The following is a 24,873-nucleotide window of genomic DNA, read 5'->3' as shown; positions in this document are numbered from 1 at the left end:
TTTCCTCGCCTTTAATAATGAGATGTCTAATACAGATCGAAATGCTCTTGTATAGCAATTATCGAACATATAGTTCACCTGAAAAAGAAATTTTAGCAGATTTTTTGTTTTCATGATGTTCATAGTTGTGAGCTAGCGGGGCTGCGCCACGTAACTACGTCATCTCCTATTCCTCAACCCTTGATACAAACATCGTAACGGTAGAGATGGTTTAGCGGGATGTACTCTGCTACCTAGCTAGATTGGTGTTTGTTTTTAAATTATTCAGCGGATAGAAAGTTTCTTCTGTGTATACCCCAACAGCTGGATAAACAGACACCATGGAGGAACCGTGGAACTTTGAGTTTTTGTCCCGCATCGCCGACAGCTGCCTGTCGTTTCTCTCCGAGTTTGTGACCGACTGGCTCGCCAATGACATGAGAGTCTCCATATTCAAAATCTTGCTAAGCTGGTTAATTTTTAGTCTAATCGCGATTCATTTTGCATGGAAAGTCTACGGGAATACAGTGAACGATATGTATTATCGACAAGGTGAGCTGTCTTTTCGTTTTTGTCCATTTCTATATCATTTGCTAACCTGGGCGCTTTAGTAAGTGTGTGTGTTTTGATGTTCAGGGGCTGGACAGAACGGGGGCACACCTGATACTGCACCTCATCTCAGTGGATGGTAGGTGTCCGAGCATCTAACACACTGATATACAGACGGGTAACACATTCAAAGAAAAGCTGGTACAGGTCTGAATGCTAGACCCCTACTCTGTGTGTTATGCGGTGGGGGCATTTTGCTGGCGTGGTTTGGCTTCACGTGTCTTCTTACGGGGAAGGGCCACTGCAAATCAACACAAACTTGTTCTGAGTGATCACTTTGATCTTATGATGAAACATTTCTACCCTGATGGGAGTAGTCTCTTCGAGGATGACAATACACCCATCAGAGGGGTTGCAGTTTGGGTTTGGTTGGATCACCATTTGTGTAGGTGGCTGGTTTTGAGATCAGTGTTTTATGGCCTAAAGTATGATACAGTTGAAATCTTTCATTCTTAAGTATGTTTTTTTAATCTGAATTTTTATTACCAGCACAGCTGCAACTAACAGTTACTTTCATTATTAGATTAGATTCACCTTCATTGTCATTGAACATGTATGTATGATACAGATGACTATGATCAGCTTACAGGATTTACATATACAGATATACACTTGAGCAGTCCCTCTTACTATCACGGATAGTAAGAAAATATTCACATTGAAAAGCTGGAACCAGAGACTTTCAGCAGTTTTTCTTAAAAAATACTTAAAACTATTAATCGATTATCTAAATTGTTGCTGATTATCTGTCGACTAACCGTTGCAACTCTAATTACAATATATCACTGATGTGGTAAAGTTGAATCAAAGCAGTTTTGATTCAACTTATTTTCATGCTTCATTTGTACTATCACTGTTTTCAATATGTTGCAGGGAAAGTGCAGCAGGAGATACACTGAAGACTCATCGAGACTGACAGGACAATGGTCTTTGGATTTCATCCATGCGAGAGCTGGACAGTTAACATCTCCCAGAGACACTAAAAGCACCTTCAGGTTGTCTTATTAAAAAAAAAAAAAAAAAGCATTGTCATCAATGCATTCAGGATGGACAAACCCACTGACAGCTATTCTTAGAAATACCAGTCACATTTCATGTATGCTGTAAGTGTCATACAGATATCTACATAATTTACTTCATAGTATCTGTGAGATATTTATTATGGCCTGGCAATACTGGTCAATGAGCAGAAGTTCATTCTGTAATACCTGAACTGATCTGTTGGATGTTACAAGTATGGAACATATTATTGGGTTTGCTGTCTGTTTTGATAGCAGACAAAAATTTCCATGCTGAGACCAGGAGCAAGAAAAAACATATGAACTTGATTTGAGAGGTGCACACATGAACGTGTGGACAGATTTTTTACAGATAGGTTGAATTCCAGCAGGAGTGAGTGAGTGGTGACAGTGAAGAGTTATGCAGGGCGAGTGCTGTGCATGTGCCTAGTTATGATTGGAAGGTTTATTTGCGGTGAACAAGGTCATTTTTATCAGTGCTATTTCATAAATGATGCGTTTAGTTTGTCGAAAGACAGATCCATAAAAAAACAGTATACATTTAAGATTTTTCCATGAGGTTTTATGTTGAAGGAGCATTGAGTGCACCTAAAGGAAGATACAGAGTGCCTGACAAAAGAACAACTCACCTTTGAAGTGAATTCAGTAAGTCTAGCACTGAGTCACAGCAGTGTTAATGTGAAAAAAAATCTTTACAAGTTGAACAGAATTAATTACAAATATAAACAAACAGTCAATAAGCACACAAGCATTTTCACCACGTTCACTATAACTTGCCAAAAGTTGAATGCAAATCTCTTTGTTTGTGATCGAGGTTGTGAAGGGTGACCTCTACAGAAGTACACCTGTAGCTGAAATTCAACAACTGGTTAATCAATTTCTGGGCAAAAATTACATCATGAAGACAAAGGAACAATCTTAAGAAATTTGTAACAAAATACAATTAAGGAAAGGATACAAGACAATTTCCAAGTTAATGCATCGTAATGAAAGGCGGCACGGTGGTGCAGTGTTCAGCATTATAGCCGTCAGTGTGGTTGTTGAGAATGGAGACACTGTAGACAACAACTTTTCAGACAGTTCACCAGTTGTAGAGTTATGGCTACTGGAAAAAAATTAAAAAATACTAACTTGAAAAACAACTACTATAACAGTAAAACAACACTGTTGTAAAAGTAATGACACATCTGTACAGAATACAACATACTGCAGTGTGCATTTACGAAAATGTTTATTGATGTACATAATCCTTGTCAAATGACTTTGAGACAAAATGATCGACATATTTCAGGTACCTGAAAGTCTAGCAGCAAAGCTAGATGTTTATACCTCTGTGCAAATAGCTTGATTGATAATAAATGTGTTTGTTGTACTGAAAATACAGTTGTCATTTATGTCTCACATTGGTAGAGCTGTGTTAAAAATTATTCAAGTCCTTGCTGAAAACATTCATGCTGATAACAAAAGCAGTGTGGTGACATTTTTTTTAAATTTCAACCCTATCTTACACTCCTCGCAGTAGTTAGGATTTAATATTGCAACACAGATTCTGTCAAGTCAGATAGAGAACTTTATTTATCCAGATCTGCTGGATTTACATCATGTTATAAGAATGAGTTTATCTGATGTTAATAGGAATCGGTGGAATAAGTAGCATGTGCACGTCCATCACATTGGTACAGGTTAAGCCAGGAACAAGTAAGCGCTGCCCAGAGGAAAGACGTGAAAAGAAAGTGAAAGAATCATTGTTGGTAAGGAAGTTGTTGATGTCCAGCCCCTGTGCTTGGGCCTCTTCATACAATCCTCCATCAGTGATGGCTCCTGCTGCCTCAGTTGGTCCATCTTGACCATCAGTTCCACCGCTCAGGAAGACCGGACCCTTAGGCGGGAGCTCCAGGCCTCTCAGCTCCAGTCCCACTCGCAGAGCCAGCTCCTGGTTTCGACCACCTCGCCCTTTGCCCGTCAGCTCCACAGTCGGCTCACCCCCAGCTAAAAGACACGTGGCACCCCATCCTTCGGTTCGCCCCTCACCCAGGACCTGCATGGTACGGCACAGGTCCCAGCTCTCTACACCGACCTCAGGCCCCAGCCTCAGCACCTCAGCAGCAATCTCAGGAGGAGGCTCCTCGCGAGAACAGGCAAAGCGGGCCAGGAGGCCGTAAAGTCGGGAGACTGCCCTTACATCACCACACACTCCTGGTGACAGCACAACAGGGCGGAAACCTAGCTCTCGTACACGGCGACCTGCACACTTGAGGGCAACGCTGTTGGAGCCAATTACAACATTGTGAACATTTTCTGACTTATCGGTTTCATCCTTATTCTTCTCCCTCTGGGGACTCAATCTCCCAAGGACATCTTTTACTGAGGCTGGTATAGCGTCCACCAACTTGTAACGATCAAGGACTGACAAAACCTCCTCAGGCCACACATCGCTCCGAACTGTAGGGCCGCTAGCTATGAAGTCCAGTGGATCCCCAATCACATCGGACAGTATCAGAGCAACCACCTGTGAAGAAGCAATGTGAATAGTGATATTCAAAGATCAACGATGGAATGAGTTCGCCTGTACAATAAAAAGCTGTTATAAAGAAAAGTATGTTACCTTGGCTGGCTGAGCACAATGTGCGAGCCCTCCACCCTTTAAAAAAGAAAGGGCACGACGCACAGTGTTCAGCTCCTGTATCGTGGCACCAGCAGCTGCAAGTTTGCGAGTAACATCAAATTTCTCTTGCAATGAGATTGGAGGGATGGGTGCAGGTAATAGCGCAGAGCCCCCACCTAGACAGTATCACCACCTTGTGTTAGAGATTAACGTTTTAAGGTAGATCATCTGAAGGATAAGCAACAAGAAAAAAAAAGTTTTTACCTGAAATCAGTACAAGCAGCAAGTCTTTCTCTGTCAGTTCTCTGGCTAACTGGGCAATTCCTTCAGCGGCCTTCTGGGCGTCAGCGTCAGGTAGGTTGTGTTTAGCTCCCTCCATTACTTTGATGCGACTGTTTTCTTTTAACAACAGATGTCTGTGATAAAAGTGAGAAATGTTATTATGCTTGATTTTATTTTATGTGCAAGTTGTTAACATCTTAAGGCTTTTGCTTACTCTTTCCCATTCTGCTTTAATGTCTCCTGAATCCCATGTGGCACACTTATGACTCCTTTCACCAAGTGATCCCCCATAATCTTCTCAGCCTCGGCAGCCATGCCCAGTACAGCTTTTCCAAAGCCCACCAAGTGCAGGTTGTGTTTGAGTGCGTATTTGTGACCATCGATAATAACTGAGTCCTCCTTGCGCTCTATACTCTGCCGGACTACAGTGTCCGGCTGTACAGCCCCCACTGCTGTTGCAAATACCTCCTGTGCCCGCGAGTCCAATGACATTTTACACAGCGGTGGTTTCCTCCTCCCAACGAAGGCCAGAAAAGGTTTTGGCCGAAACAGTGAAAGAACACGTGCCATGGACAGTTTAGTGGGTCCGAGCAGCAACTGCCTGAAAGTCAAGTCATAGATCAGTGTGAAAAAAATGTATACAGTCAGCAAAAAAAGGAAAAACAAGCGTGCTACCTAAAAGATCACATGCAGGACATGAGCATGAGTAGAAAGAGACGGTCACATGTTTTACATTTACACTAATAGTTGTCATGCAAGTTACTTTTTTTGAACTGTTTTCTACCAAGTTAACATTAACGAATCAGATGGTTACTAATGTGATTAACTAATTATTAAATTATATGCTATTGTCCGAACTGAACGTCTCCAAAGAACACTTCCAGTTAGATTTGTAGAGATACAATACATTATGACATATTGGGTGCTTGTGGTGTTGGAAGTCATGTTATATGGTGCAGTGAGTACTGCTGAAAATTTAAATTAACTCAATGTGCACTAAGAAAAGCAGATTGAAGATTACTGTGCGACCAACTCTTTAAATAAAGTTAAAATATTCAATTACAGAATGCTGAATCTAACCCCAAAGTAAATTTTCTCTGGCCACAAGAAAACCTAATCAATAATATTGTACTTGTACTATAAGTTGCACAGAGCTTGCACTGATTGGTGGCTCGGTTAAAATCTTCATAGTTAAACTATGACTGAGGACTAGTTCATTTATATGTTGCCTATTTGCGTGATCAACACTCACAAGAGTTAACTGTTTTGGGTTTATATAAACCAAAATCTTAATTGCATTATTACAATTATCACCAAAAGTCTGCTGTACATATACCTGTAAAACTGTCTTGTGAGGCTGCCTACCTGTGAAGGTTGAAAAATTGGATATAAAGCCTGTGGATTCCTGTGGAAGTCTGTTTTGTGTGCTCCAGCTTAGCAGCGTTGCAAAAATCTGACCAAAGACTAAATGGAGTTGTGTACCCTGTGTGTAATGATTGACTTGAATGTACCACAGGACACATCAGAGCACTGACCACCTGGTTGTGTGTTTGTCTCTTTAGTTGTTGTATTTTTTGCTACACACTGGGAGAATCCAAAAAGAAGGCTCGGACACCAGCAGTTAGTTCAGTATGGGTGTAACATTGAAAAGTGGTGATATTCATGAGCGCCTTATCTATATGACCCTGATGCCTGATGCATGCCAAAACACGTTGGTCCAAGAAGTTGTTCCTGGAGCTTCAACTTTTTTATGACAGACTTTGGAACCATTCATTGTGTGGCACAGTTCAAATGGTGCACAACCTAAAGCGGAATTCATGTGGCAGCTTTACTCTCACTAGTAAAAATGGCAGACAAGCAAGTAAAAGAACGAAACGCAGATATTCCAATCTAGATAGATAGTAGAGCTGTGTATTGTTAATTGATAAATTTAAGGTATCGAAATAAATCGATACCAAGTAGTATCGAAACATCTCCCATCAAACGATACCTGCAATCGATCCTTTTTGCACCCAGAGCTAGAAAATATGATTATTTGTATGGACTCTCCCAGTCCAAATTTTAATAATTTAAAGACTTTCAAAATGCATTAGTGTAAAAGTCAAATCCTTTAGATGTGAAGGAGTGGTCGCTATTTATGCAATTGAATGCTTCTATTCACATGATGGGTACTGAATGAAGTACTCAACTGGTATTGGTATCACTTTAAGGGTACTTGGATTGGTAATGGTATCATCATTTTTTAAACAATACCCAGCCCTGATGGATGGATGGATGGATGGATAGATAGATAGATATAGATAGATAGATGACATTGTATCATGATAGATGATTTGATCTACAGCCCACATTTGGGGCTGTAGATCAAATCTAATCAAATCATTTTTTATTTTTTTTTAAAAAGAAAAAAGTACTATTTAAAACAAATAAAAGTAATACAAATCTGTGGTTATTTTGGGTTTGTTTTTTAGTTTTAAGTGTTAGTGTGGGTCAGTATGGGAAATGACAGACAGTAAATTTGTCATCTCACAAAAAAACAAGATATTACAGGTATAAAGACAAAGCTGTTAATATTTCAAATTGAGGTCCTGGATTAGTTTTTGAAGAAAGGTCAACTGATAATAAATCCAGTTGTAATCTTTCCATGTAAATCTCACATTTAAGAAAACACACACGGCAACATGCTGACGGTTAAAGTCGGTTCATACCTCAGACTTTCCTCTTAGTGCTGCTGTGTTTTTCTCCTTCACTTTTGCGTCCATTTCGCTGGCTGCAGTAAAACCCAGAAGGTGTCAGAAACACAGCAGACAAACAAAAACACGCTGCTATATACTACTGTGACAGAAAGTGCTGGACCGCAGGAACAGCTGCTAACACGGTTGACATGTTTGGATTTAGGAAGACTGACTCGATGGAGGGAGGGACATAAACTGATCGGGACCAATATATGAAGAAGACTAATATAAAAATAGAATAATTATACGTTCAACCCCAGATTTATCGTGTAATTATCTCGCTGTATTGGAGGTTTTCATCACTAATGTTGTTTACTTTGCTGTCATGGATGTATTATATTAACATTATAATGCTGCCTTCTTCTTCTCTTTGTTTAATGGTGGATATCAAACAACTTTAAGGCGCTTACCGCCACCTACTGGAGTGTAGACTAGATATTTGCCGTCTCTAATATTTCTACCAAACAAAGAATTACCATCAAAATAATAAACAAAATAGTAATAATTAAATAGATAAATGGCAGCTGAATGAAAATAAAAATAACTAATACTAATATTTTGAGGTTCTATTAATTAATTTCAATGATTAACCCTAACCTTAACCCTTAAATACTCTTGTCACCTAAAGGTCATTTCACCCTATTTCTTCACTTAAATTCTTATCTTAAACTAACCACCTACCTTGTGTGACAGAGTCTATGAATATGCAAATATATTTCATTTTAAAAGTTGTACTGCTGGTGCTACCATCTTGCTGATACTTTGACTTTACACTATTTATTATATCACTCAGGGGCATGCTGCTGTAATGCCTATCAGTCGGTGAGATTTTATTTTCTGATATACACTGTACTGCTCACCTTACCTATTATCTCTTACTTTATTTTATTTATTTGTTTCCTGACTCATTATGCCTATTGTGTAGATGTTCTTTATTTTATCATATATATACTATAATCACCAGGACCTGAGTATGGTATTTCATTCTCTTTCATGTATCTTCATGGCTGTAATGACAATAAAAATCCTTGAACCTTCCTTGAACCTTGTACTTCACATACGATATCTCCGATGTCAGTTCTCAGTGCATGTCCACTGGAGGCCTCAAGTTTCCACATCACATTTGTATAAGTTAAATATTGAACCAGGATTGGCTTCCAAACTGGTGGTAATGTCACAAATCCTGCTCATAGGTAGACCCACCACTTAAAATTGGATTTTCAGTGAGCACAGAGAAACTTTCCGTTTTCAGCAGATGAGTGTGAAAATAGCTTTTTAGTGTCAAAATCAACAACAACACGGGGCGGCCTGTGGTATAGAGCACATAGGCAGTTGCCAAGGGTGCAAGATGTCATGGGGGTACTACAAGATAAAGTTTATTTTCTTTATTTTTTTTAAAATGAACTCTTATAAGAGTCTGGCCACAAAACGGAGTGGTGTTTAGTGTTTAGGTCTGGGGGTTGGAAACTAAAATCTTGCCTAGGGCTCCAAAATTGTCCGGGCCAGTTCTAGGACAGGAAGAAAAACCTATTTTTGGCGATTTTACAAGATGTAATAGAACACAAGGAATAGCTTTAATGACTGAATTAAACAGTTTAAGAGGAATGGGCATTTAAATATCGTGTGGTGCTCACCAGTGCTTGTCAAGACCCTTCCTTGATAGGAAAAAATCTGACACTGTGGAAGCTCACTAACTCCATAGGGAGGCGGTCATACAACACCAAGGATTTAAGCTGCAGCTAAATCTCGAAGAAGAAGAAGAAGAAGAAGAAAACCAACGCGCGTCACCGATGATGAATATGCGCGTCCCCGAGGTGGCGAAGGCGGTGCTTTTCCCTCCTCCTGACTCAGAAGTAACACTGGCGGGCCTTCGTTGCTGTTTTTGAATCATACTCATCGAAAGGGCAACTTTTGGCACCGTTGCAGTTCAAATATACGAATAAACCATAATAAGGGACGTTTTGTGAGGCGCGTACAGAGTGAAAGGAGGGCGCGCTCCCCTCACACAGACAGGCCGTCATGAAGCTCACCGACAATGTGCTGCGTAGCTTCAGGGTTGCTAAGGTTTTTAGAGAAAACTCAGACAAAATTAACTGTTTCGACTTCAGTTCAAACGGTGAAACGATTATTTCCAGTAGCGACGACGACTCCTTGGTGTTGTATGACTGCCAGGAGGGAAAGTAAGTGCGGTTTCGGCTCATTTTGCGCCATTGTTGTTGACGTTGCTTACTGGCTATGCTAGCTAGCGAGGCCTACTGCTAATAACGTTAACACAGCGTTAGTCGGTATTAGGGTTGTACGGTTGTAAATGTTTTATATGTGCATGTATCTGCATGCATGTTTAACATATGAGCAGCATTAATTCAGCTTGTAGTGTGATGAATGTGCCGTACGTCCATGACATTGTCTGTAGTAGACTGTAGTTAAAATGATTAATGGGAGTTGCTCAGTTGAATGGATGAGTGATTATTAATGATGATTAAAAAGGGCCATTAATAACATATATTATACACAAATTATTAGTTTTGGTTATGATTAATAGTCAATTAAAATTCATTCAGCAGCTGTTTTGCTTATATTCATTGACTGGCGTGTTAAGACAATTATTTATTGGTTTCAGCTACTCAAATGTGAGGATTTGTTGCATTTCTCAGTTTTATATTATCGTTAATTGAATATGTTTGGGGTGTAGACTTTGACTAATGTTTCGTGTCATTATCGTTTAATCTGCTGATTGCTTTTTTTTTTTTCTTCAATGGGAAAAATGTTAAAAAACTTTCTGCAAATTGCTTGTTTCATCTGATCAATAGTCCAAAACATAAGGATAAATAGTTTACCATCATGTCTGACACAGGAAAGCTTCAGTTCCTCAAATGTGAGAGGCTGCAACCAACCAGAAATTTGGCATTTCTACTTTAAAAATTAGATAAAACAATGATTTGATTAGTTAGATCGTAATTAATCCTATCAATTAATCAAATTATTCTTGCAGCTCTAGTTAAAACCAAGAGGCAGGTTCATTTTTATTATTAAATATTTTAATTGATTATGTTAGTTGCAGCCCTATAACATGCTAATTCACTGGCACTTAAGTTATAATGATTTATGATAAGTTAAATTGCTTTATTATTCTAACCATCAGTCTCATAAACAATGAAAATCAATGTAAACTTGGACACAAATGGTATTGTTGTTCGATAAAAGACACTAAAATATGTCTGTCTCTTTTCTTTCCTTCACATAATTTGATTCATGGCAGACCTAAGAGAACTCTCTACAGTAAAAAGTATGGAGTGGATCTGATCAGGTACACACACGCTGCTAACACGGTGGTCTACAGTTCCAACAAAATTGACGGTATGTAGAAGCGCAAACACTCGTTAGTAGTTTTTGTCTGATAACTTTGCATTACTGAATTTCACGTTGTGCCTGAGGTGATAATGTTGTTATTTTACAGCTGTGTAATAAAGAGTTGTGTTTTGCAGTAACTATTTTGACTCAGTACGTCAAGTGATGATGTGGCATGTTTTGGGTATGAATATTGTTGTTCTGAAAGTGTGTAAGCTGTTATGAGAAATAACTTTTTCCATAATGAAAAAAGATTGAAACACAGTTGAGGGAAAAAAAGAAGAAATTATAAATTACTGTCAACTTAGGCTAACTTAAATCTTAAATGTCTTAGTCACATCCATATCCAGTGGGCACAAAGCAACATTGACATTTATAGAAGTCCTCTTATGTGGAATATTCACTGCAGTACCATCACTGGTTTGCTCTACAGAACACCAAGAAAGATAATTGGATCTTTTTTGCAGGATGGACGTTCTCTGCATTTTCATTTTGTTGAATAGTAGTACAAAACAAATTTAAATTGCTTATTGGAGTTTTAAACTAGGGATGAGCAGTGTTTTATTAAATATACTATAATTAAAAATGTGAATATAACAGCCAAACAAGGTGTTTTGTGACATATCCATGGTCTGTCAGATTTATGATGGGTTTTACTGGTGGGACACTGTTTAGTTATGTATGCAGGAAGTTCAATATAGGACATCAGACCTTTGTGGACCACTGCTGGATGATGGGGTGCCCGCTGCTCACTTTGGTCTGAGGTAGTTGTTTGTACAGTTTGAGGGTCTGTGATTCTGCCCCATACAGGAGCTAACTGTACAAGTGACTGCCTTGCCCACGGTTGAGTCCACTCAGCTGACCCGACCTCCTATCAATTTCACATCTGGATGCCAGCTTGTTTTTTACTTATTTTGTTGTATGACATGCCTTTTTTTCTCACTGTTTTTGTTGTGTTGTTGTTATTTTTAAAGATACAATCCGATACCTCTCCCTTCATGACAACAAATACATCCGCTACTTTCCTGGGCACAACAAAAGGTGGGGAGTGGATTTATTCACCATCTGACGTTGTTTTGTGATTTGATTTGATCCACTCTATTGAGGTGAAAGCTGCTGTGTTCTCTTTTTTTTTTGGTGTGTGTGACCAGAGTGACTTCTCTCTCCATGTCTCCTGTGGACGACACGTTTATTTCTGGCTCATTAGATAAAACTATCAGACTATGGGATCTGCGATCGCCCAACTGTCAGGTAAGTCACACTTATAATTTTGTGAACATCCATTGGTGTTGCTCCAATAGGTCGTTTATTAGTGATGTAATTGATACTGACCTATTCTTGTCATCTGTCGATTTAAGGGTCTCATGCACCTTCAAGGGAAGCCGGTGTGCTCCTTTGATCCAGAGGGTCTCATTTTTGCAGCTGGAATAAATTCAGAAATGGTTAAACTTTATGATCTGCGGTCGTTTGACAAGGTAAGAAGTTCATGTTAGAGAGAAAGAGACCAAAGGAAAAAAACAACTCTATTAAACAGATTTGTGATCTATGTTTGGCTAAAATTGAGGTAAATCGTTTTTTGTCTTTAAATGGAGCGAAATAGTCATCATCCCTTTTGTCAACAGGGTCCGTTTGCAACCTTCAAGCTTCAGTATGACCGGACGTGCGAATGGACGGGACTCAAGTTCAGTAATGATGGAAAACTCATTCTTCTCTCAACTAATGGCGGAGCTCTTCGCATCCTTGATGCTTTTAAGGGCGCTGTACTACATTCCTTTGGGGTAAGAGATAATCCATTGTCCTCCACAGTTTGTGGAAATATTGCTTACTTAAAAATAAAACACAAAGACACATAACTAAATCTCACTGGTGGGCCACTTCGTGGAAATGAAAGAGTAGAAAAATGCTTCACAAAGAGTCAAATCACCTCAGATTTTTATCAGTATAAGTCATACAGTGAAAACTGAGGATAATGTTATAATCTTGTAGAGTGCAGGTTAATTATATCTTACTGTAGATCAATACTGCTACTAATGAGCATAAAATAATTGCTTATTGATGCTGTTGTTGTTTTTTCACCTACAGGGCTACAACAACAGTAAAGGTGTAACACTGGAGGCATCATTCACACCTGATTCTCAGTTTGTTATGATTGGTAAGTTAAGCTTGCTTTTTCTCTGCTGTATTTGCTTCATCATTGCTGCAGGTATCACAAGACTAGAATTACAACTTTATCTCAAACCTAAAAAATACAATTATTAAATTCTAAATCCTTAAGGAAGCTGCACAGTGAATGTTTTGCATGATAAAACAGATGGATGCTTAGTGGTACAATATGAAGCAATCAACCCACTGTATGAAATGACTAAGAATGCCACTTACTACTCTTTACTATCATTTAGTCTCACAGGTAATCACATGTTTATACAGTTTGAAATATGCACAGTGTCTGTATTCAGACATTTATAAACTAATTAAGCTTTTGCTTTTGTTATGTTCGTATATTTCAGGTTCTGAAGACGGAAAGATCCACGTGTGGAACGCAGAGAGCGGTATGAAGGTGGCTTTATTAGATGGGAAGCACACGGGGCCGATCACCTGCCTGCAGTTCAACCCCAAGTTCATGACGTTTGCAAGTGCCTGCTCCAACATGGTGAGTGGAGGCGACGGTTTTGACTGAAGAATATTCCTTATGCTTTTTAAGCGGTGTTACGCTGTTTATCATGGTGGTTATGTTAACTGTGTCGGAGGAATTTACTAGAGGTAAGACGGCCTTGTAATGTGATGTCACTGAGCCGTAGTCACCTTATTACACTGTTATTATGTTGCTTTTTACATCAATGAAACAAAGGCCAAATTTAAACACACTATGCAACTGTTCACTGTGCTGGAAGCGACTGTGATATAACCTGTTGTAACATGAACTGTTCAGTCCATTTCTGCTCTTCAGTAGATGGAAAAATGGAGAACAAAACAACTTCAGAGTTAATTTGATGATGTTCTTTTGGCTATAGTAACTCTAACGTGACCCACAATGTTTTATTTTCATTATGTTTTCAGGCATTCTGGCTCCCCACCATTGACGATTGAAGACGAAGGAGTGAGGTCAGGACTTCTGTTGAAGGCCAAAGTGGAAACAAAGTGACCAGCAGGGGTCAGCACCACCAGCTCTGTGTGACTTTCACAGGAAAAGCGTTAAGTCCAATTAAAATTGTAAATAAGTTGTTTCCAGAACTTAGATTGTTTGTCTATTCTTTTTTTATATATTTCTATTTAACATTAAAAAAAAATCTTGGTAAAAAATGAGTTTTGTCATTTTTTTTAATAACTTGGATTTGTGTTTTTAACAGGTGACCACTAAGAGATTAAATGTGACATGAGATTTGTCAGACAATTTTAGAGCTACAGAAAATATCACACTGAAAATGAAAATGTTTTTGTCTTTAACTATGGTACACGTTGAGAAAGTCATATTGTTCAAATCATCCCAGAACACGATAATTGTTTTTTTTTCTCCATTGTCTTTCTAAAATAAATCACATTTTTGTAATACGTTTGAGAGGGAATTATTTTATGAGGTGCAAATTATTCATGTTAATACTATTGGCCAGTTTTCTAGATCATTCATATCTGGAGCTGCTTATAAATTTTAATTTAATAAAGTTTTTTTATTTTATTTTGAATGTTTAGATCATTCAAAGCAGAAATTATATAAAAATAACTAATTATCAGTTGTGATTTGTGTTTCTGAGATTGGAAAAAGCACAGCCAAGTGTTTTATAGCATCAAAAACATCTTACACAATCTGTTGAGCATCACAGTTGTCATGTGAAGTAAGTTGAGAAGTGTAAGATCAAAGTTGAATAAGTTAACTTTCCAAAGCAGAATCTTTTGACCCAAATTGTTGTGGTTCCTATTTCAAACACGGCAGAACTGTTTTGTCTAACAACAGGTATTAAAATAAAAGTGTCGTCAACCTCACTGTATTAGTGGCAAATAAACAGTAAACGGATGATTGCTGTCACACAGCAGGTCAGATTCATTTTCCTAATAACCCAGGACAATACATGTGCCTGAAGTTGTTACTGGGGTAAAAGTTGGTAATTAGGTTTGCAGGTCACACTTTCCTCCTCCCCTGATTCTCCTGGTGTGTGGTTTTGTGGTGCAGGTTTCACAGGCCATCACCCATGGCTGGACAGTCAGTGGGAGCTAAATTTGGCAGAGGTGATCAGGTTCCCTCTCTGTGTGCACATGATACTGTCCTAGTTACTTAAGCAATGTCCCTTCTCACACTGCCACGCTCTTTCAAACAGTCCAGACAAACTCGGCGAGCCTCTTGTCCGACAGTCAGAACAGCACTCAGCCACTTAATCTGAATTAAAGGACTTTTTCAAAAATCTTACAGCACGGCTCCTTCGGTTGGACTTTAGTGTCTCCCTACTGGACTGAATATTTGGGCCTGGTGCTGCTGAGCTCCAGTCCCATCTATTGCCTCTTCTCTGTCTCTTAACACACCTGCTACAGTGCCTGGCGGCAGGAAGAGACTGCTGACCTACCATGTTTCTAGCTTTAGTGGTGACGCCAGAGCTGAGGGAGTTTCTGGCCAGGGCGAGAGGTGGAGCGGGGCGCCTCATCAAGGTGTGCATCCAAGACGGTGAGTGACCCAGGACAGTGGAGCTATCAAAAATGGGAATAAGCTGGCCCTCAGTGGATGGGAGGTAAATTATAGATCAACCATGATACTAGTTTTGTTTTATAGAGGTTAGTATTTCATTTATTAACTTGTTTGGGAATGGTAGTCAACAGTGAAGTCATGATTGCTATAACACTGAAGGAAAACAGTCTGTGCTTGTGTGTTGCATGTTGACACTCAACAAATCACTGTCATTTGAAAGAAGAAAAAACACACACTGGCCTTTTTTCTTACTAAGATGCATCCTCCACAACATCATCTATCTCACCTGCCCAACACAAATCCTACACCCACAAACTAGTGTAGCTCGAAAAGTTCCCAAAGCAGTGGTGCTGTTCCTTTGTCATGAACTGGAAACTCTTTGTTCTAATATTGTAGACTAGTGGTTCCCAACCTGCGGGTCAGGGCCCTTCCAGGTCACAAGATGGTTATCTAAGTAGGAGGAAAAAGAACAGCTCAACAAAATGTGTCTATTTTTCAGACCTTTTTTTCTTATCTTACTTAATCTCTTCAGTTTGCTAAAACAAAAATCCTACATGAAATATATGAGAATGAATACCCGCCCTCGGTTTGTGCCTACACGCCATGCAACAGTTTTCTTGAAAGATAAATAACCAGTGATCTTTGAAAAACCCAGATGTTTACTGTTGATAAAGACTTCTGACCATCTGAATCTTAAACTGTTCTGTCAAGTACATGATTTAATAGTAATGATTGGACAAGCTGCAACTTCATTTTCTAATCCAGGAAGCCAGAAATGAAAAATCCTTGCTCATTTAGTTCGACCCAAGCAAAATTTAGTATTTTTAATGATAAATACAATAATGGTAAAACCTACATTTGATTTGATTTTGTCCCGTACAAATTGAGCACAGACTTCTGTAATTATCAGCTAAGCCTTTATATTAAGAAACAACTTTAAAAGGGTTTAAAAAGGTCTTTGTTTTCCATCCAGATGGTTGGAAGAGTCTTAACTGATTCTGGAAATGTATTTGAGAACAATGGTTCACGTTGTTGCACGACCTTGTGGGTTTTTTCAAAGATCCCAGGGAATGTATTTTTCAGAAAAACAGATGCTTTGCTCTGGGGCTGTCTCCACCACTGCTTAAGACTATTTGAATAACTTCTAGGAAAAAAGGATTGAGGCAGCTGTTGTTCAGCTGTGAGAGAACAGGTACAATGAGTCAGCTGAGCAGTCTATGTAAAATGGCCAGTGAGGCAATAGGTTTCTAGGTAGCTGATCATGGATGTGGACTGATGTGTTCATGAGGTATTTTGTTATGGTGCCTGACCAACGCCTGGCTGTAATATGATTCATGACAGATGCATTCTGGGACTTTTTGGGGCTATCTTTGTGGACTGTGCGTATCATATTAAATATTTGGAGTATTGATGTCGACATGGACGAGCTTCAGAGACAAACAGTCGCGCGACAGAAGGGTGTCAGGTCTGTCTTGCTTCCTTACGAAAGCGCTTTGATGTTCGCTCCAATGTCACAAGAGAAACAAGATCATTCTGGATGATTTCATCACTGCCAACACTTGAGTTTCCTTTCACTCAACTGTCCCCTGAAATCTACACCTTAAAGTTTTATAACTTTTTTTTCTTTTTTTTTTTTTTTTCTTAACATTTTAAGAAGTCAGAGACAATGCAAAGCACCTATATGTGTCATTTACATGCAGTTTAATATTTTCATGGTCCCATGAACACAGGTACTAAGAGAGAATGACGGATGGAAAGTATGTATGTCTGCAGAGCTGGAATGTGTTGCAGCTCAGAATAGCCACTGCCCCAAGAGACAGTCAGGAAATCCCCCTGCACCCCACAAGGACATCCAACTTTAGGTTTATGTGCATGTTTTGTGTATTTCATTAACCCCAACTGTTAGTGTCTCCATTAAGTTGTTGGGGTTTGTCAAGTCCATTCAGAGAGTCAATCCAGTGTCCTGTCAAGTCAGTCAGAAACTCCAGTAATATTTTTAACCCAGAGGTTGGTCTTGGCCTTCTTTCACCACAGCACATGAAGCAAACACGAAGGCAAACTGTGAGACCTCACAGACGCTCAGATGAGGGTTTTAGACTGACTTTAGCTAAGTGACTTTACCCTTGAAGTGGTGAGCAATGAAACTCATACTGATACTGGTTGAGAAACGTTTAGGCGATTAACAGAAAGCTATTCAGCAACTATTGTTTTTGATTAATCATATACAGTAAGTATTTTTCAAGCAAAATTCCCAATTTCTTAAATGTGAAGCTGTGCAGATTTTCTTAGTTTTGTAACTCAGTGAACTGAATATATTTTGGTTTTAGAAAACAAGAAATTAAAAGAAAGAAAAGAAGATGTCATCTTGGGCTTTTTCACAATTTTCTGACATTTTATAGACCATGTGGGTAACCTATTTATAGAGAAAATAATTGGCAGATTCAGCAATGATGAAAATAGTAGCAGCTCAAGTTCATTAAAGTAAAAAAAGATGAGAGTTGAGAACGCAGTTTTTTTTATCAGGTTGAGAGCTTTCATGCCACCACATGACTGTACACTTGTCATACTGTACTTACAAATGCATACACTAAAGTTTGGAGATTTAGTCGATGTTAAAATGGTAAAGATCATGTATAAAGTCAAAAGGAAATTAAAAAAAAGGAATACCTGAAAGTGTCCAAAGTTTGTTTAAAATAAGAGAAAATCAGTGTATGCTGAGAGGAATATGTATGTTTAACAAACAAAGGATGAGGACAAAGGTGAAAATTTGTCTGGTGTTAGTTTTTGGTATCAAGGTTGTGTATTATAAAATGGATAAACTATAAAACATTCAGCCTTCACTGTTTTGGTTGATTTGTTTGTTTTTTGCTTTAGTTTTTTTTTTTTAAGCCTACATTTTTGTATAATTTCATACAGATAAAATGTATTTCTCAAATCAATATTAATTACACCTGAAAGGTAAAATGAATGATATTCAGTCTGAAAGCCCTATTCCATTGTAGCATGTTTGAGCATGTTTAACCAACTGGCACATTATAATTTATGTATATCAAGTATAACTTTAGTTTCCTCTGACAGACTGCAGCTGCTTTTTATAATCAAATTACAATCATGTGTAATGATGTGGAAACCATTATTACTCAATCATGACTTTGGACCACAGTGTCAGCAGACTTACTGTATGCAGGGCCATTTCTAGCATTTTGGAGGCCCTATGAAATTCTCTCCCACCATCAAAAATGTCACTTCCTAGATTTTTTAGAAGTGAAGTCATCGATGATGTCATCATAGGACAGCTGCTAGATAAACTCATGATTGATAGTGATAATTGGAAGACGGCTGAGGACGCTAATCCCTGCAATGCTTAGTGACCACAGAGTAGTTAAATGTATATTGGACCAATGTCGTGGGGTTCGTGGGGACAGGTTGAAGATAAGTAAAGGACTCAATCAGTAGCTAGAGCCTGAGAGCAGGTTCAATAGAAGATTGTATTAAAATGTTTCTGTAGTAACAAAATAAAATTATACAGCCTAAGCTGGCATTTTTAACAAGATAAAAACCTTCTTTAGGTGCAATGAAACAGTTTCACAGAAGACCCAGTTCAACTTCTTAATAAACCACATTGATGTCCTTAGCCCCTCTTAGGTATATTAAAGCATTTTCTCTTATGGTGTAAAAGTTCAGTTCTTTGGTATGTTCAAGTTCAATCAGTCCTTAGTTGTAGTCAGTCTCTTCAGTATTTAGACAAGTTCAGTCAGTTTTGGATCTGTTCATATACTAGGTTAAGGTATGTGATGAGGTTTGGTCTGGTTTTCAGAGCAGCTGGTGCTTGGGGCCTACAAAGAGCCAGAAAAGAGCTGGGACCAGGATTATGATCACCTCCTTCTTCCTCTCCTGGATGACCAGGAGCCCTGCTACATCCTATACCGCCTGGACTCCCAGAATGCACTGGGCTACGTGTGGATCTTCATATCTTGGTCTCCTGACCAGTCCCCAGTATGTTGCACGACATCCTCTTTATTCTGTAATGCATACTATACACATTGCTGTTGTGTACACATTTGTGTACAACAACTTGAAATCCACCAATTTAGTTTTACACTTCCATAAAGTTTGGGAACTTGCGAGAGACATATTAAACAAGAATAAGAGTCTACAGTCCTGTTAGTGCCTTAAGCATGCCATCATGCTAACAATGATGATGACAGCATGTTGATATTTAGCAGGTATAATGTATCTATTTTAGGGCTTGGTTATCAGCCTCAAAGATGGCAGCGATTCACTCTAATTAAAATTGCTTGTCTAGTGCATAAGTGCTATTCTAGGCTCAGGGAAAGTTTTACAAATATAAAACCTTCATGGATTAAAAGTTTGCGAGACAAAGAGTAATAATTGGCCTTATTTGCAGTTAGATAGATAGATAGATAGATAGATAGATAGATAGATAGATAGATAGATAGATAGATAGATAGATAGATAGATAGATAGATAGATAGATAGATAGATAGATAGATAGATAGATAGATAGATAGATAGATAGATAGATAGATAGTTTGGGGTGTATCAACAGTTTAACAGATGTCTCTTTCATAATGGCAGTCAATGGGGCAAAGGCTCATTGGGCCGCAGGGACCCAAATACTGCCTAGTGTCCCAAATACCTAGTGGCCACTCAATACTCCAAGTAGCCACGAGGAAGAAATTGGCAGTGAATCTGAAGCGCTGAATCCAGCACTCTTAATATAGTATAATGGTACATGGCATAATGTAGCCAACCATCTTAGATCAGCATGTTACCATGCTAATATTTTTGAATTAACACTTTTAATTAACACTAAATACAAAGTACAAAGCAGCTGACGCTGCTAGAAATGAAGGTTTGCACCAAATTTCATGGCAATCCATCTAATAATTTTTCCAGATATTTCAGTCTGGACCAAACTGACAGACTGACATTGCTGTCCCTTGATCCATGTCGTTAAGTCTAATGGTCAAAATATAAAGGCAGATGAGGCCAAGATATCCTGACTTTTGGTCCATAATATAAATCAAGTGGCCAAAACACTATCCTACACTGCCCATAATGCAACTCAAGAACATCTTAATTATAACCTCCCTACCTTGTCAATGCCCATGTCTTTGAAACTCTACACCCCCAGGCTTTCTGTCAAAAAGTTAACGTGTAAAGCAGCAGCCAGGATAACCCTGATGACATCATCACGGTTATTTTTCTCTCAGGCTTTAGAGAGCTCATGTCAGAGCCCCAGAAGTGCAGCTTACACTACATGATGAGTAAACTGAACTTCATGTTTAAAATTGGTGGGGTGCCCCTTTAAAACCAGTCTTGTTTGTAGCATTGTGATCATACCAAACTAAACTGATAAACCTTAGATTTTTAATCTGAGGATTAAAGCACTTCTGTCTTCACTTCAATCTTTCCTGAAGGAAACTAGTTGGCAACAGACATACAAACAACAGTCAGTTTTCCCTTCTGATGGTTGCAGGTGAAACAAAAGATGCTGTATGCTGCCACCCGTGCCACAGTGAAGAAAGAGTTTGGTGGTGGCCATGTGAAAGATGAGATGTTTGGCACAGTTGAGGTAAGAGCCTTGTAATTTCATTATGATTTATTGTGACAGTTTCTCTGCTTTGCAGTGATGACACGTTTTAGAGGTGTTTGATCCGTGCTTCCTGTAAAGGGCCTCTTGTTTTGCTTGCAACACTAGGAGGACATCTGCTTGTTGGGCTACCAGCGTCATGTGACATCCTGCTCAGGTCCTGCCCCGCTCACACCAGCTGAGCAGGAGCTCCAGAGGATCAGAATCACTGAGGTGAGAGGTCAGCATGCCCTCAGCAGTTGTCATCATTGCACATAACTTGGACTTGGACTGGTTCTTCTTAACCATGTGCAACAGTCTGCTTGTGTCTTCAATAAAACTTTCTCTGTTTGAATTTGAACTCTTGGTTGTGTTTTCTTTTTCAGGGCAGAGTTAAACAGGTATGTTGAACATGATTTATGTTTGTATTTATTCAAACATGCATTTAGAAAACACAGAGAGAGAACTTTTAATCAATTGATAATTCATTCATATTACAGCACAAAATGTACAGTTATATTTTTAAACACTGTCTGGATTAGAGTCCTTAAGGGACAATCAAGATTTGTATGTATGCTTGCTGCCCCCTTCAGGTGACGACAGAGATCAGTGTGGAAAGTAAGCATCAGACGCTTCAAGGCCTCGCTTTCCCACTGCAGGAGACAGCCAAAAGAGCCCTACAGCAACTCGCTCAGAAACGCATCAACTACATACAACTGGTGAGTAATGAGCTGATAAATCAGACCCCTGATATTCTTACTTCTGTAGATGATCTCTGAATACTGTGTACTTACAATGACATTCATTGTGTCTTTAGAGGTTGGATGTAGAGAAGGAGACGATTGAGCTGGTTCACTCCAACCCGACAGAAACTCGAGATTTGCCCTGCAGAGTTCCCAAAGACACTCCCAGATACCATTTCTTCCTCTACAAGCACTCCCACGAGGGAGACTATCTGGAATCTGTCGGTACGTCATTAATCTCTGACTGTGTTCCTCCTTTTATATCTACATAAAGTGCACTGAGACACCATTATTGCACCCTTATCATCTACATAATCAGTGATTCCAGGTTTGCAACCCATTAAAATGAAGCAATGTCAAATTGGCTTGATTATGGCTTATTTAATAACATTTTTAACAGCATTTATACTGACCAGTGATTTTTTCCTTCTAGGATTGTTTACTTTGAGGGTTTTTATAGATCTTAAGAGGTGAAACGATCCATCATTTGACAAGAAAAAATAAATGAAAAAAATGGTTCATTGTATCAGAAATATGTTTGTCTTTGTTATCTCTTTAATCCTCCAATGACTCTTCAAACTACTATTGGTATTTTTTGGGGCGTTTTGATCCTGCTTTGGGAACCAGTGATCTACATCAACATAAAATATTAACTTTTAATAAGGTATTTCTTCTTCTCTGCCCCTGTCTGTAGTGTTCATATACTCCATGCCTGGTTACAGCTGTAGCATCAAGGAGCGGATGCTGTATTCCAGCTGCAAGAGTCGACTACTGGAAGATGTGGAGAGAGATTACCATTTGGAAATTGCTAAAAAGGTAACGCATGTATAGATCTATGGATGAATAGGGAGGCAGAAAATGTATTAAAGCAGTTGTATTCATGACCTTAGCTACCACTGAGGCTGAGGAATTTGGAGGTTTTGGCATATTGGGTGTGAGTGTGCATTGCACAATTAAAAAGACCTACAAAAATAAACAAAGTATTCCTTATCAGACGGGTTTTGATGCATTTAATTTGAATTTACAGAAAATACCTTCATATAACTATGTGCATTATTATGGGCCTTTACCCAAAGACTACAGATGGAAATGAGCTTTTAGCTATATCTGGTGCAAAACATGTACCTGCTGAATAAACAATTAACAACAACAAAAAGGTAAAAAGAATTGAAAAAAATCTTGGTTGCTACCCTGGTTTTATACAAACTTACTTATGCTGAATTATAGGTATGTAAAAGGTCTCTTACAGATTTCAGGACATAGCCTAAATTTGGAGTTCTACATTTTGTACACCTGGGTACTTCTGCACGCTTATTTACATTATTTCAATCTATGTGCAGTTGGAGATCGACGACGGAGATGAACTGACAGACGAATTTCTGTATGATGAGGTCCACCCTAAGCAGCATGCCCACAGACAGGCTTTTGCTAAGCCCCGCGGCCCAGCAGGAAAAAGGGGACACAAGCGCCTTATTAAGAGTACAGGGGCGTCCATACAGGAAAGTTAGAGGTGGACAAAAGTTCTCCTGGACGTGTCTGCAGCCCTCTTGCTTTTCCCACACCCACTCAGTGACATCTTGGTTTCCACTACCATTTGTGTACTGACCACAGCAAACACTACACTTGTGATATATGTTTGTTTGTTGTTGGTTTTTTTGTTGTTTTTTTGATGAAAATATGCTGTTAAGTTATTTTCAATCTGTTCCTCTTGTTCAGTTTGTGTCCCACAGACAAATCAGGAAAATAAATAGATACTTGCTATAAAATCAATAAGAAAGAAATAGTCCGGTTGAAACTAAAACAAGTGGTCTTGATGATGTGAAACAAATCTGTCTGACTGTTACTTTCTCATGAGTTAGATTCTCAGTATAGTAACAGTTTACAAAACAATAGACCTGTATCAAGTATGTTTTTTATCAACACTGTTTTTAAGATCGAAGCAATATGAAAGGAAATTCCAAATAAAATGTTGTTTATACTGTGGTAATAGATTGTTTTAGTACAGATTTGTGTATTTTTATTCAACACACAGGTTTTAATGCATATGGATTTACTTCCTCTTACATGTCTGTAATTATCCCACATGGTTAGGATGTAGTCTGTGATGTAACCAGTTGTGTTGACATAAAAATGGGATAACTAATAAAAAAAAAAGTCACCCAAAGTAGATTACTGTCCTATCACAGAGGTTTTGAGAATTAAATCATCAACTGTACATTCGGTCCATCATCAGCACCCTCTTATTGTGGCAATAAAGCAAAGTGAGGCTGCCACATTTGAAAAACATATTCTGAGTGTACTGCACAAATCTGCAACCATGGGTGCATCATCAAGCAATTATTGACGAAGATTGATTTAACTGCTATCTGCTGTTTTAAGTTTCTGAAGTTACTTCAGCTGTAGGATGTAATCTTTGTAGATACTGTAAACGTTTTCTCTTCATGATTGTGTTTGCTGCATCTTACAGACACTTCTGCAGAGTACAGACGACAAACTGGATTACAAACTTGATGTCTCGAGGTCAATGTGCTACTGAGAAGAATGGTTCCTCTTTATCTGTAATTGAGTCAACTAACTGGCTGAAAAAGTTTTCAATGATAACTGATTGAAAACATTTATAGGTGATTATTTGTTTTATTTTCTTTCTGTTGCAGAGTGATATTACTCAGTGACCACTTTAAAAAAAGTAATTACATTTAAACCTCAAGCTTACATCAGTTCAAAAATAGGCACAAATAAGTGCAACATTACAGTCTCCTGCATGACTGTATTCATCTACAAAGGGACAATAAAAAATTGAGATTTTTAAAATTCAATCAGATCATCAATAAGGTTCAATTCTATCATTACAAGAATAAAGAAGTCCGCACACCATAGGAGCTCCCATGCAGGTAAAATTTGATAAAGCAACCCGTCCCTAACTGGGTAGCGGATGTGCATGGTTTTTTTGTTTGTTTATTATTGTTTATTTTTGTTTATTATTTTCAATTCTATCATTAGGCACTTTTTAAAAAAATAAATGAAAGCCTCACTCAGCAGTTCATTCCAGACATGTTCCCAGTGAACAAAGCTGAGTTGATGAACAAAGTTTCTCTCCAAAGTACAACAGATGAATTTATTTTGCTGATTCCAGGGAATTGAGGCTTTTCTCTGAATCTTTTGGAAACCCATGTTTTTCCTCCATGCTGGAAGAGGATAATAATTATTCACTGTTCCCCACATCATCATTCTGCATCATAATTCTTAGAAAGTTCTGAGTCAGTAACGTGTTCACACAGGAAAAGT

The 24,873-nt window shown here is 38.5% G+C and overlaps 4 protein-coding genes across 6 annotated transcripts; 3 read left to right on the top strand and 1 right to left on the bottom strand.

Annotated features, from left to right (window-relative positions):
- Positions 1-192: 192 nt before the first annotated feature.
- Positions 193-3,092, top strand: tcta (T cell leukemia translocation altered). Its single transcript, XM_062415436.1, has 3 exons — positions 193-531; positions 616-667; positions 1,462-3,092. Exons 1-3 carry the CDS (start codon positions 321-323, stop codon positions 1,502-1,504), a joined length of 306 nt encoding a protein of 101 aa, XP_062271420.1. The 5' UTR covers positions 193-320; the 3' UTR covers positions 1,505-3,092.
- glyctk (glycerate kinase) lies at positions 2,822-7,361 on the bottom strand. Of its 2 annotated transcripts, none has more exons than XM_062415434.1 (5): positions 7,203-7,361; positions 4,709-5,095; positions 4,477-4,628; positions 4,213-4,388; positions 2,822-4,116 (listed from the first exon to the last, which is right to left on the bottom strand). In XM_062415434.1, exons 2-5 carry the CDS (start codon positions 5,062-5,064, stop codon positions 3,226-3,228), a joined length of 1,575 nt encoding a protein of 524 aa, XP_062271418.1. In that variant the 5' UTR covers positions 5,065-5,095; positions 7,203-7,361; the 3' UTR covers positions 2,822-3,225. The 2 variants fall into 2 exon arrangements, with proteins under 2 accessions (XP_062271418.1, XP_062271417.1); XM_062415433.1 differs by lacking the exon at positions 7,203-7,361 and adding an exon at positions 5,860-6,032.
- A 1,683-nt stretch (positions 7,362-9,044) lies between these two features.
- wdr82 (WD repeat domain 82) lies at positions 9,045-14,019 on the top strand. The gene is made up of 9 exons (XM_062416070.1): positions 9,045-9,409; positions 10,489-10,586; positions 11,552-11,618; positions 11,729-11,828; positions 11,936-12,052; positions 12,200-12,355; positions 12,660-12,729; positions 13,085-13,227; positions 13,635-14,019. Exons 1-9 carry the CDS (start codon positions 9,249-9,251, stop codon positions 13,662-13,664), a joined length of 942 nt encoding a protein of 313 aa, XP_062272054.1. The 5' UTR covers positions 9,045-9,248; the 3' UTR covers positions 13,665-14,019.
- An 864-nt stretch (positions 14,020-14,883) lies between these two features.
- On the top strand, positions 14,884-24,068 carry LOC133977787 (twinfilin-2). 2 transcript variants are annotated; one of them, XM_062416068.1, is made up of 9 exons: positions 14,884-15,228; positions 19,067-19,245; positions 20,753-20,848; positions 20,975-21,079; positions 21,232-21,246; positions 21,439-21,564; positions 21,663-21,813; positions 22,283-22,404; positions 22,929-24,068. In XM_062416068.1, the coding sequence occupies exons 1-9, from the start codon at positions 15,132-15,134 to the stop codon at positions 23,094-23,096; spliced, it is 1,059 nt and encodes a 352-aa protein (XP_062272052.1). In that variant the 5' UTR covers positions 14,884-15,131; the 3' UTR covers positions 23,097-24,068. The 2 variants fall into 2 exon arrangements, with proteins under 2 accessions (XP_062272052.1, XP_062272053.1); XM_062416069.1 differs by lacking the exon at positions 21,232-21,246 and having other exon boundaries at positions 20,975-21,104; positions 21,398-21,564.
- Positions 24,069-24,873: the final 805 nt, after the last annotated feature.

The sequence above is a fragment of the Scomber scombrus genome, chromosome 3 (assembly GCF_963691925.1).
Source record: "Scomber scombrus chromosome 3, fScoSco1.1, whole genome shotgun sequence".
Lineage (NCBI taxonomy): Eukaryota > Metazoa > Chordata > Actinopteri > Scombriformes > Scombridae > Scomber > Scomber scombrus.
This window is presented reverse-complemented; position numbering and strand designations above follow the sequence as displayed.

Coding starts and splice junctions, on each gene's coding strand:
- tcta (XM_062415436.1), top strand. CDS start 321: ATGGAGGAACCGTGGAACTTTGAGTTTTTGTCCCGCATCGCCGACAGC. Junction 532..615: donor CGATATGTATTATCGACAAG/GTGAGCTGTCTT, acceptor TTTGATGTTCAG/GGGCTGGACAGAACGGGGGC. Junction 668..1,461: donor GCACCTCATCTCAGTGGATG/GTAGGTGTCCGA, acceptor AATATGTTGCAG/GGAAAGTGCAGCAGGAGATA.
- glyctk (XM_062415433.1), bottom strand. CDS start 6,017: ATGTGTCCTGTGGTACATTCAAGTCAATCATTACACACAGGGTACACA. Junction 4,389..4,476: donor GCTGCTTGTACTGATTTCAG/GTAAAAACTTTT, acceptor GATACTGTCTAG/GTGGGGGCTCTGCGCTATTA. Junction 4,117..4,212: donor ATTGTGCTCAGCCAGCCAAG/GTAACATACTTT, acceptor GCTTCTTCACAG/GTGGTTGCTCTGATACTGTC.
- wdr82 (XM_062416070.1), top strand. CDS start 9,249: ATGAAGCTCACCGACAATGTGCTGCGTAGCTTCAGGGTTGCTAAGGTT. Junction 11,829..11,935: donor TGCGATCGCCCAACTGTCAG/GTAAGTCACACT, acceptor TGTCGATTTAAG/GGTCTCATGCACCTTCAAGG. Junction 12,053..12,199: donor ATCTGCGGTCGTTTGACAAG/GTAAGAAGTTCA, acceptor TTTTGTCAACAG/GGTCCGTTTGCAACCTTCAA.
- LOC133977787 (XM_062416069.1), top strand. CDS start 15,132: ATGTTTCTAGCTTTAGTGGTGACGCCAGAGCTGAGGGAGTTTCTGGCC. Junction 19,246..20,752: donor GGTCTCCTGACCAGTCCCCA/GTATGTTGCACG, acceptor TGATGGTTGCAG/GTGAAACAAAAGATGCTGTA. Junction 20,849..20,974: donor AGATGTTTGGCACAGTTGAG/GTAAGAGCCTTG, acceptor TTGCAACACTAG/GAGGACATCTGCTTGTTGGG.